The 12420-nt window shown below is 37.6% G+C and overlaps 1 protein-coding gene across 1 annotated transcript in view; it reads left to right on the forward strand.

The window, feature by feature from the left end:
- LOC146132042 (uncharacterized) overlaps positions 1-12420 on the forward strand; it is a 51177-nt gene that overhangs the window by 11858 nt on the left and 26899 nt on the right. Inside the window, exons 17-28 of the mRNA XM_083397190.1 lie at positions 693-876; positions 1578-1705; positions 2394-2515; positions 3909-4031; positions 4896-5037; positions 5593-5706; positions 6628-6745; positions 7468-7604; positions 8098-8177; positions 8589-8705; positions 10272-10434; positions 11252-11364. Coding sequence (XP_083253316.1) covers positions 693-876; positions 1578-1705; positions 2394-2515; positions 3909-4031; positions 4896-5037; positions 5593-5706; positions 6628-6745; positions 7468-7604; positions 8098-8177; positions 8589-8705; positions 10272-10434; positions 11252-11364 — 1541 coding nt within the window. The remainder of the gene's footprint in view (positions 1-692; positions 877-1577; positions 1706-2393; positions 2516-3908; positions 4032-4895; positions 5038-5592; positions 5707-6627; positions 6746-7467; positions 7605-8097; positions 8178-8588; positions 8706-10271; positions 10435-11251; positions 11365-12420) is intronic.

Below are 12420 nucleotides of genomic sequence, written 5' to 3' on the forward strand. Positions count from 1 at the left end.
TGAGCCGATGGCGTCGCGTGCTTTTATATTTATTTACTTGACTACATTTTTCTAATCGGGTTTGTCTTTAATTTCGTAAGTTTTCCTTATTAACCCTTGTTATAAGTTGAGTTTTTGGTCTTTGCTAAACATAATATTTCTTTTTTGTTTTGTTATTTAAAAAGTTCAATGTTTACATTTTTATACCAACGTCTAGTTGTTTGTTAAAACTGACTTAGTTTAAAATGAAGTCTATTTTGCAATTCTATGTGTGCATCGAACCCCAGAATATTCGGTTATTTTAAGGAATAAATATTAACAGCAAATATCGAGCTACCGAAAATAATTTTGCCAAAGTGCGTTTAAGTCAAAGGGGGTCCACATAAGCGTTCACCAAATTCAGTGCAAGGACGTACTGTTTCCTTTTTCAAAAATCTTAAGTAAATTAAAGCTAGACAATTAAATTTTCGGCTTACCATTTAGCGTCAGCATTTTTAGCTTTATATATATTTTTGTAATCTAAACACTTTTTTTTAAAAGCATATTGTGTCTCCATCGAACAGACTACAGGCTAATTGCCAACACGTTTAACCTAACCATATAAAGAGTCCAAAAACGGCCTTTAGAAAACCCCAAACTATTGCTTCAATTGGGCAGCGGCCTATAAGCAAAGCAACAACCAAAAACGTGATTTTTCCTTTCTTTCGACACAGGCGAGCCAAACAACGTAAACGTTGAGGACTGCATGGAGATGTACGCCTCCCATGGCCAGTGGAACGACGCCGACTGTTTTGTTTTCCACGGATCGGTTTGCGAGAAGGTGGGAGACATGACAAGCATCGTTGGTCCGGACATTACCGACGACAGCTGCGATAGTAACGCCGCCTGCTGCTTCAAGTAAGGAAACAACTTACCTTTTAACACAGCGGTTCTTAACCTTTTTTTATATTTTACCCTTTTAACAAAAATAAATATAAAATTTACCCTCAATAAATAAAGTGGTCCTAATTTATTAAAAAATCGGAAGTAAAAAAATACATCAGTTAAATTCAGCGCGACAGCTGCCCTTGTTATTGTGGCAACGAGTTGTTTAATGTCTGGTAAAGTAGTAGATTATGCACAACGAATATCAGATTTAACATGTTAAGTCGGTTTTAGATTCGATAGTAAGCAATGCTAAGTAAAAAGCCGTTTCACAAAGGATAGTTGAAGATAACGTATCCAGAATATTCAGAGCTTGAATATATATCCTTGGATTTACCCCCTTTTGACCATATTTTAATAATACTCGGTTTTATGAGAAATTGTTTTATAAATTTTTTCGAAAGAAAATTGTTTCCTGTGCTTGCTGAAAAGTCGGGGGCACTTTTTGTTCTAGGAATAATTTTGAAGAAGTTTACCTTTTAAAGTTCCATGGGTTAAAAAAAATAATTCTCTGTAGTTTCGTATTTCCGATCATTTTCATTACTTTATCAATGTTTCAAATTTCATTACACATAAATGACTATACACACTGCAAAAAACTCATCCTTATCTTTACATTCCCCCTATTTAAAAGCCCTGCCAATATTTACCGTCGGCCGATTGTTACGTCACAGGCACATTGGAGCCGAGTTCGGGGGGACTCTGCCCGACAGCGCGTTGAGCGCTTCCAGCGAAGCGGATGAGTGGTTCACCGCCGATCGCGGGAGGCTTAACACGGTTGCTGACGTCGTCATCCTTCCAGGTGACGTCAACAAACTGTTCAATTTTTTTAATTTTGAGAATATTATTGAGATTTGGAAATAAATCGATAAAGAAACAAGCAGTTAATTCTTACCACATATACAACGAAATGTTGGTGTCTTGTTTTGAACTGTTGCACTGAATATGTGAATAATAGAAATGACCTTGGTCCTTGCAAGTTTAATGTCGACCTTAATACATAATCAGTAACAGCAGAATAATTCAGCAAAGGCTAAGGTCGACATTTATCTTGCAATGGTGAAGTCGATTTTAAATATCACATATTCAGTGTAACGTTGATTATCCGAATCGACCTCCCTTGAATTTGCTAGATTGTTTGCTGTTATTTGAACTGTAAACGATTTGTGTTTTTATTTAAAGTTTGCCTTACTTAAATAGAAGTAATGTTTGTAAATATAGAAAAAATGTGGAAGAACAATTTTGCAATTGATAGAACAAATGTATATCGATTTTGGTTCGATACATTCTTCTAATTTCAAAATTTTAAACATTAATCTTCGGTGCATTGTGGCCATATTTGTTTAGAACTACAAAAAAAGTTAAATGACGAGCTTTCGCACGATAAAGGTCAGGTTAATTTATTAAGGTTCATGTTATATTAGATTTGGAAGTAAACTGTTTAGTTTGTTTCTTTTTTCACCAAGTAAACTGCTTAATTTGTTTCTCAGGGGACCAGGGGATATCGGTGGGTAACGGACACGGGGGCTGGCGACCCAATGGGGGTGACACAAACCCCTGGTTGCAAGTCGATCTCCCATACCACACGGAACTCAAGGGGATCATAACACAGGTGCTTTAATTATATGGTGATTAAAATCTTTTTGTACACGTTTAGATTTTGCATAAAATCAAAAACGGTTTACATGGGTTATAATTGGTTAGGGAATCTACGTTGTGTTATGCAAAATGATATAGATACAGAAAGTTCATCTATAGAAACAAAAAGTTCAATCAAGAGAATCAGGCGCCAAAGCTTTGCCGTTAATACTTGCGCTGTCTGACTTTTAGTTTTTCACCCGATCCGTCAGAAATTAGTGCAGTTGTAAGCAAAAAGGTCTACGACAATTAGGGCATCCAAAGGATCGAAAAGTCTGACTTTTAGACCTTGAGGTCGAACTGTGCTACTTTGATCGGGTGCATTTTCTGTTTAAACTTAACAAAGTGTTTCTCAATCTTTTTTCGCGGCCACCCAAATACAGGGTGCGCCAGAAAAACCTACCACATTTCAAATTGTCACTGTACCAAAGCTGTAGCAGTCTAACAGGAGGTTGAATTGAAATATTGCAGCAAATAAAATACTTACAATTTGTGTTTCAGGTTTTAGATTTAACAACTTAATAATGTTTTGTGCAATTTTGTATGTGGTAGGGTTTCTGGCGCACCCTGTTTTGGGGTGGCCGCGAAAAAAGGTTGAGAAACACTTTGTTAAGTTATAACAGAAAATGCTGCCGATCGAATTAGTGCAGTTCGACCTTAAGGTCTAAAAGTCAGACTTTTCGACTCTTTGGATGCCCTAATTGTCGTAGACCTTTTTGCTTACAACTGCACTAATTTCTGACGGATCGGGTGAAAAACGTATAGTTTACTGTATTGCGTAACATAGAACTGTATTGGCTGTGGCATCAAAACTTTTACCAAAAGTTATAAAATAAGTTGTTTTAATGCTTTGGAAGAGAATACAATTATTGGTATTTCTGGCTAACAATGTGCTTTCTATTTTGTTTGAACCTGAAAGTCTAACTCAGGGGTTCTTAACTTTTTTTACCGCGGACCCCTAAAATTTTCTTTCATCTCGCGTGGACCACTGAAGGCCAAAAAAAGGACGTCACAGTACAAATATACTTCACAAACTTGCTGATTTTGGTCCAAAAATTGTAAAAGTGAAATGGAGTCTAAATACATTTAGTGCAAAACCTTTTTATTTTTAAACAAATTGTTTTCTTTAATAAATTGATTAATGCTTAAATATACACTAATGTTTCAATTAGACCTTCATGGACCCCCTAAAACTAGTTCACGGACCCCCAAGGGGTCCATGGACCCCAGTTTAAGAACCACTGGTCTAACTAAACCTGAAACTCGTCTTTGTACTGTTATCCGATGAGCAAACCTTACTCTGTTTTCGCCTTAATTGTTTTGCTTTTTTTGTTTCTTAATTAGAAATTGTTGTCACATCTTTTCAGGGTCGTAACGGAATTGTTATTTACTTGGATCGTTCGTGGGTGACGAGTTACAAGATTTCCTACAGCCAAGACAAGGTCGCTGACAAGTGGGAATTCATCACGGACGCAAACGGCGACCAAGTCGTAAGTAAAGCTACTCTGCCTTGGATAAAATACGCGGCAGCTGTAATATAGTGATTGGCAACCTTTTATGGCTTACGGTACCCCTCAAAAGTTAGTGCTAAATTTGCGGCACCCCTGCTAGAATTTTCGTTGAGTATTTTACTAACATGTCACTATAAATGGAACTGGAACAACACAATCAACCTAAAACGATAGGAAAATGTCATTTGATATAATGGTTTCTAATAGTGACACAAATAGGTATGAAAAAGCTTACCAGTTGAGCAAAAATCAGATTTCTAAAATTTCTTAAATACCTATAGACACCCTTGGTCATTAGAAATTGCACACCAGGGCGCCGCGTCACCCCGGTTTAGAACCACTGCTGTAATATATACCGGGTAGTGAATTTTATCACTGGTGTGGCCGAGGTCGTGAGTTTAAACCTCAATGCATCAGGCTGTATTTTCCAAGCCTTGTCATGCTTGCAAATTTGTTTTGGCGTTTGCCTTTTCGAACGTATCTGTTATGCTGTGATCGTTAGCCAGCACTACTTTAGCGGGGTTGGATCAGAGTATATATACATATGAATTTCATGGCTAATGTAACGGTTTTTAATGCCAAAATTGTAATACTCAGAAGCTTCTTCATGTGCAAGAATATTTTTTTTTCATTTTACAGAGATATTTCATTCTAATTTAGAAATACTTTATTAAGTGAAATGAAAAATTAAGTTGTTTATCAGCAAATATTAATGTTTAACAGGTTTCGCGTATATCCTAATAACTTCACGCCAAACGTCAGAATGTTCCAACGGCAATTTATTTATTTCCTGTCGTCAATAATGTCAGCAATCTAATTTTCCCGTCATCGTTTTTGTGACAGATCTTCAACGGCAACGCCGACCAGAACACACAAGTGACCAACCTTTTCCCACGTCCAATCATCGCACGCCACGTCAGGTGCCACCCAGTCACGTGGTTTGACTCGCCAACTATGCGACTGGAATACGTCGGCTGCCAGGCTTGTACGTCACAGTGAAATCGAGTCTCTCAGTTAATTTAACATGAATGGGGTCGTTTAAATAATGGGTTTTGACAAATGTTCAGTTAATATTTTGAGAGTTTTCAAGTGTTCTTTGTAATGAATACCGTTTTTTTACCCTACTCTAATATTCTTTATATCGCATTCAAAAAAAAATACCAGATCTTTGTTATCTATCACTCTTACATAAAGTGGGTTTGTCCAGATTAAATATCACGTGTTTTCAAAGTTTTTTTTTGTTCCCTAATGCAATTTTAAAGTGCCGTTATCCACCAAAGATATTTCAGCATAATATGCTGTAAGGTGAACAGTGAACACATATATAAAAGATGCTTTCAGTTAAACAAAAAGATAAATATGTGTACTTTCTGTTAAAAAAATGACATTTTTCCTGTTGAAATACATTGCGTTACGAACGAGAAAAGACCAAATACGATAAGTGCAAAGAACAGCTATTTTTGTTTAACAATTCGGTTAACGATGTACAAAAGGTTTTCAATTCGTTATGGAAACTAAATGGTTCTTCTTGCCCATACAGCGTGCTTGAGAAACCTCGGTATGAACTCTGGCAACATTCCGGACACCAGTATTAGCGCCGTGTCGTCCAAGAATGGCAGGGAACCCAAACAAGCAAGACCTCCGGTCAACACCGGTGAGTAAACTGATGGACCTTGTTTAAACCACAAATAGCGTATTGTATGTAGCGACCTAACCTCTGACTACCGTGCACAATGGAAGCCTTCGACACAATAACCAAGTCAGTCGATTAAAATGCAAACAAGACAGGCTTGAAAAACAACACAGCGGTGAGGTTCGAACTTACGATCTCCGGTTATGATAGGACAGTTGCTCAGCTACATGAGCTCAGATGAGAGCACGTCGAGAGACATTACTTGCATCATATTAGTATAAACAGCTTCATGTTGAAGAGGATCTACAGTGCAATGTTAAGTCAATGAAAAATACACATGAGTATACAGACACAAACACTGTTATCTTTGACCAAAAACGACTTCAGAGAGGACTAGATCAAAGTTCTTGTACACGTATGTCTTCTTAAAGTGTTCACCGGAAGCCTTTGACTAATAAACCAAGTCAGTCAATTGAGATGCAAGCACGACAGTCTAGAATAACAAGCCTGTGGTGAGGTACGAACTCACGACCTCCGGTCATACCGTGCCTGTTGCTCTACCAACTGAGCTACTCGTGCTCATAGGGGGGCAAGTCGAGAAAAAACATAGCACTGTTGCCTGAAGCGCCTGTTAGTACAAACATCAGTTGATTGAAAAACGGCCGATGTCAGATGTCCCTCAATTGTCGTATACCCTCAACATACATTTCAAGGCGTTATTTTGCCTATTTTAGGCCGTATTCCGATAAATTTCGGATTTTTTCAGACAGGTTTAAGCCTCATTCAGATTTTCGATTTTATTCTGTCGTGGAAGTTATATGGAATTATCTATTGTTCTGATTTATATATATTGTTGCTTTGTAGGTCTTATTATGTGTTCTTATTAGAAGTCTCTGGCTGTGGTTTATGTACGTAAATTTTAACTCGTTTTCTCGTTTTCAGACGAGTGCCTTCCAACCGCATCGAACGCCGGGGAGGCTTACCGTGGATGGATTTCGAGGACCAAGAGTGGACTCGTTTGCCAGGAATGGTCGTCCCAAACTCCGCACAGACACAACTAGTCAGTATATGTCGCCAAAATTCGATTTGCTTGTTTGTAAGACAGTCTATGTTTGTGCCTGCAGACATGGGCAGCTGGACTCTCTCTTTTTTCTGCACTTTTTTGATGTTTGCACAAAAATTAATCACAAAAAACAATAATGAAAACACAAAAATAAAAGATGCACAAAACCAATTTAACCTTGAATTTTACTAAAACATACCAACGCAAGATATTTTAATACTTAATCACACGTTAAGATGGCCTTACTGTAAATCGAAAACAAATGTTTTTCTTGTTCGCAGCAACACAACGAAAAGAAGCATTTTTGTCACTGTGCCTTCAATAACTTGTTTTGTGTTAGTTTGTTTTGTTCCAAACCAAGTTGTAACTCACCTTGTGTGCGACTGCTTAATCTTCGTTTGAAATATACTCATTTACGGCATCAGAGCAGAAAGTTTGTCAATCAACTAGTTATAATCCAGCAAAGATGCCGTCATAAGTTTGGTTTTAAACAAATCCATATTTTTTCACACAAACAGCGTGCTTCATATGGTTAAACTATCCAAATACAATAGAATAAAACCATAATAGTTAATAATCATGCACAAAACTCAACCGTTTTTATCGTAACGTTACTATAGTTAGTTAAAACACCAAGTTTCAAGCATTCCGGGAGGTTTAATTTCACCTAAAATTACGTATAGTTTACCACATATTCAACTTAACTTTAACATTTGTAGCCAACCGGAGAGCTACCCGCAGGCAGGCCTAAGATCGAACCACTGTCGCAACCCCAACGGGGACAGATCCACCCCCTGGTGCTACACCATGGACCCCAACGTCGAGTGGGAGGAATGCAGCATTCCAGTTTGCCCAAGTAAGGACATTTGAGTATTATATGTTTCCTAAATTTTAGTTTGAAGGTTCAGTGATAGTTTCGGGTCCTGCTTCTCAAGCTTTTGGAATGTCCGGTATTTTGGATTTCGTTCAACTACCAATATAACTTAGGCGAAAGACGATCGTTTAATTCCGTTCAAAATGGTCATTATTGTAATTAAAAAAATTAAAATAAAATTGGACGTTCAAAATTAATATTTTCTGAGTGATACTAATATTTTTTGTTTTGTCGTTACTTTCAATTATCAACTTTAATTTAAAAAAAATTCTAGAAAACACCGCTTCGGAACGGTTTTGAGGCTAAAACCTGCATTAATTGTAGGAATTATGTTTAGGCTTGTGCAAAGGCCCCCTTTTCACTACAAAGAGAAACAACTAACCATGCAAAAAGTGGGTTTAAATCAACATGGCGCCTAAGTTAAAATAAGACTATTTAGCATTGCAGCTAATAACGTTTTTTTGCTTCTGAACAGGTTATACACCGGCTGGTTGGTCTCCTGTCAGTGCCAGTAAAGACCAGTGGATACAAGTTTCTTTCGATGGATTTTACAAGGTACTTGCACTCGTTAGGATTATTGTTTTGCAATTTTGTTACTATATTGTATGACTTAATATTTCCCTTCTTTAGAAGTATATCGTGTTTTGGGTCTTTTTGTTTGCCAAAGACTGTTTCACAACCTTTACCGGGTTTTAAAGATAGATTGCTGTACTTAAAAAATAAATAAAAAAGGTACTTAAAAAATAAATAAAAAAGGAAAAAATCTATTTTTCTTAAAAAATACTACTTAAAAAAACTGTGGTTGTTAACCGACGTGGAATTAATTCATGCATTTAATATATTATGTCCATTTTATTTATTGAATATTATCCTCAACAAATATCGCTTTGTAATCCTTAAAATACCAATGTGCAGTGAGTGTATGAAACCTTGCAAGATTTTAATCAAAACACTGTATTGTTACAGCTCTCTGGCGTCACAATGTACGGCGGCCGCTCGTCGTTTGTGACGGCATACACGATTCGCTTCAGCGACGACGCAATCAACTTCAAAACGTACAACGACCAGAACGGAGACATTCACGTGAGTGTTTCGATGCGGGTCAAAGTTCGATTTTAAAACTTGTTTCGACAAAGGCCATTGTGGGATTCCATTCTTGTTGTTTGTCAATAAACGGTGACCATTTAACCTTTAAAGTCCCGTGTTGAAAATGAATAACGATTTTTTTTTCGAAACGTTCAAAATGATACCACTTCTGTATATGCTTTAATATTCTTACTACGTCTTACTCCTTCAACTAGTATGCTCCAAACTTTACAGCAATAGATTAGCATTATTTAGTACGAATTTATTTAATATGAGCTACGTATTAGTATTGCTTGCACCATATTGTCAAATTTAGTATAAATATTTTTCGAAACCAATCTTAATAAATCGAACCTTATAAAACTACTGCAGACGGCGACGTAACCCAATTTTTTTGTCGCGACCCATAGGTTGAGAAACACTGTTTTGGGAAGTAGCCTTCAGACAATAACCCGTCGTTTCTTTAAAATTGGAGTAAAACTGAAAACTTTATCGTATTACTTTTTGCTGAGTGATGTGACTCACGATACTATTCAAAAACAACGCAGTAATACTAAAACAGCCTGTTAAAATTTCTTAAGGGGGTCCATATCACGATGTCCCGGCTCCTAAAGGCGCCATTGCCTTTATTTTATTCGTTTACCTTCGCAGAACCGCAAAACGACCTAGTAACCTCAGCCCGAACATAACGCCAACACTTTACTATCGGCGAATCGACCCTTACCCCCTGCGACAATGTTAGCTTTTGCTCACCAAAGTTCCTGGTACAGGAATCGGCGCAAATATTGGGTCGTGACGCAACTGGCGCGCAATAACGTCAACATCGCGCCAGCTTTGCACCGTCCTGAAAGCCATGTTGAGCAAATAATGCATTGAATATCGGTGATATCGCTGCATACGTGGGTACCATGTTTTTGCGCTTGTCACCTTCGCAAATAGCGGATTTCGAAACAAATGTTTGCTGTGGGAAATAGCGCCGCAATGTGTGACCTTGATACGAACCCAGCGCATGTAGTGTGTAAAATTCAACGGCAAAATAAAAAAAGTATTTGATATGTTTTACACTATAGTCAGATTATGACCAATATTTGTATATTGTTATATTGCGCGTTAAAAGTGCGTTCATTTAAGTAAGTTTGCTACACTTTATTTTCAAAACCATCAAAATGCGCAAAACAGTGCCCAAAAAAGAATGTACTTCGGAAAATATTTTGATTGTTGACTTATACGACTGATAAATGCTACTTTATCGCAGCATGTTTATTGAGGATAACTCTTGCCTAAGTAAAAACGTTTTTTTGTCGCTTTAGAAACTTGTATTACTTCTTTGCTTAAAAAGCAGCCTGTCTGTTTTTTTTTTCAGCCTGTCACCCTTTATTTTTTGTCATTCTGTAGCGTATTTTTTATTATTTTTTTTCGTACTCTGTCCTATTTGGCAAATTTATAGGCCTACCTACCGGATACACATAACACTCTTGGCATTTCTGCGAGCTCACTTTGACTCGGTCTTAATGCCTTTGTACTCAACCCTGCAATAAATACAAACGCTTTGTGCTGTTGTAGATATTCCGTGGCCTCAGCGCAGGCGAGGCTTCCTACCTGGACATCCTGCGAGAGCCGATCACCACCAAGCACGTGCGTCTTTATCCGGACCAGTGGAGTGGCGAGCCCGCCATGCAGTTCGAGCTGAACGGTTGCTATGCCGACGACCGCATCACGTGCTCAGGTTTGGCGCGTTGTTTTGTGGGTTATGACGTCACTGGTTGGTCTACTTTGGAAAAGGGCTTTCCTCTGAATATAGACTCTATGGTTACCCATCGAATGTTTCATTTGACTTTCCGGTGAAGTATTAGCCTACTTTCTTCGCTGAGCGGCGATAAAAATTATGTCGTTTGAAAAACCCATTAACTGTTTATTCCTGGTCAATGTATCAAGTAGCAATATGATGAAAGTTTTATTTTTCGCAATGTAGCTCTATCTCAGAAAGTGCATATATTTTACCTGTATTTCCGAGAGTTCGTCGACTTATTTAAATAAGCAGAACGGTCCACACAGGAAAACGAATTGGGAATCCCTATAGTTCAAGCTGAGTAACAGTGCCTCTCAACCATTTGTGACTCTATAATCTTTAATAACAAACAAGATTTTCTTTGGAACACTATATACGGATCTGTTCATAAGTTTATTGATGAAAATAACGGCCCAAATAGACGTTAAAAGCGTGATAGGCATATCACTGATGATGGCATTAGAAATTGCCGAAACGTTTGAAAATAAAGCATGTCGCTTTTAACGCGTATTTGGGCCGTTATTTTCATCATTAAAGACTTTCTTTGATTGAATACTAATAATACGTAATAGTAATTTGCGTTAAGGATCCTTTCGCTTCTTCATTAATTACAGAACACAAGTTTGCCTACCTTCATTCGCCCAACTGTTCATTAAAGTCTATATTGTTACACGAATGAACGTGTTAAGCTAAATAGGTGAGCTGGTAAACCGATTTATTCATTTGTCGTCGTAACAATGACCCCTTTGTCCAGATACGGGGGATCTTTGGCAAGATGAAGAGGGGGCCTACACGGTCGAGTGTCCCTCGGGCTGCGTGGAAGACCCAGAAGCCCAACCAGTTTACGGAACCGAAACCTACACCAGGGTAAGTCGAGGAATAGAAAGTTTTACCACCCAGTAAAGAAGTGTAGAGTATTTACTATTTTTCATAGTTAGTGTAGAGCAGGGGTTCTTAAACTGGGGTCCATGGACCCCTTAGGGGTCCGTGAACTAGTTTTAGGGGGTCCATGAAGGCCTAAGAACTAGTGCATACTTAAGAAGCAATTATTTTTTAAAAGAAAACACTTTAATTAAAAATTAAACGGTTTTGCACTGAATGTGTAGTTAGACTCCATTTAACTTTCACATTTTTCGGACCGAAATAAACAGAGTTCTGAAGTCTATTTGTATTGTGACGTCATATTATGACATCATTTTGGAGCATTTCTCGCCTACCGGGGTCCGTGCAAAGCAAAAAAAAATTTTAGGGGTCCGCGGTAAAAAAAGTTTAAGAACCCCTGGTGTAGAGCTACCATATTTTCAGCAACCAAAAAGAGGACATTTTTCTGCCGGCAAGTAAAACGGAAGTAGAATTGTTATGGGTTTGATGATGTTTTACAGTTCCTTGGTAGTTGCAGGCAAAAGTTACAAAAACAAAGCAAAGAAAAATGACAAAAACAGACACAAAAACATCAAATCAAATTTATTTTTCAGATTAAGGCCTTGAATACTTTGCGGTTCCCTTAACTTTTGCCAATAAGGAATGATTATTTTTAACGAGATCGTGAAACTGTTTACACGAAATATCATTGAAATTGTATACAACCGCCAAGACAGTAATTTTTAAGAAATTAATATTAAGTCTCGCCTAAAAGTCTTGTTGAAAGTATAAGCAACTAACTCGAAATGCAAAAAAGAGGACATTTGGGCATTTTTGAGCGTCCTCGGAGGACCATTTACTTTTCTTGGGAAAAGAGGACAAATCCGCTTAAAAGAGGACATATGGCAGGATTAAGTTAGTGGTATTTCGGTTTGGAAGTGTTTGGTTTGTGACAAGAAACTTTGAATAGAGTAGGACGGCTAGTATTTTTCTTATGAAACTGAATAGTTTGTTTGCTGTTGAAACTTTTTCCCAATTGTTGACCATTGGTTGATTTTGTTA

The sequence above is a fragment of the Ascidiella aspersa genome, chromosome 9 (genome assembly GCF_963924565.1).
Source record: "Ascidiella aspersa chromosome 9, kaAscAspe10.2, whole genome shotgun sequence".
NCBI lineage: Eukaryota > Metazoa > Chordata > Ascidiacea > Phlebobranchia > Ascidiidae > Ascidiella > Ascidiella aspersa.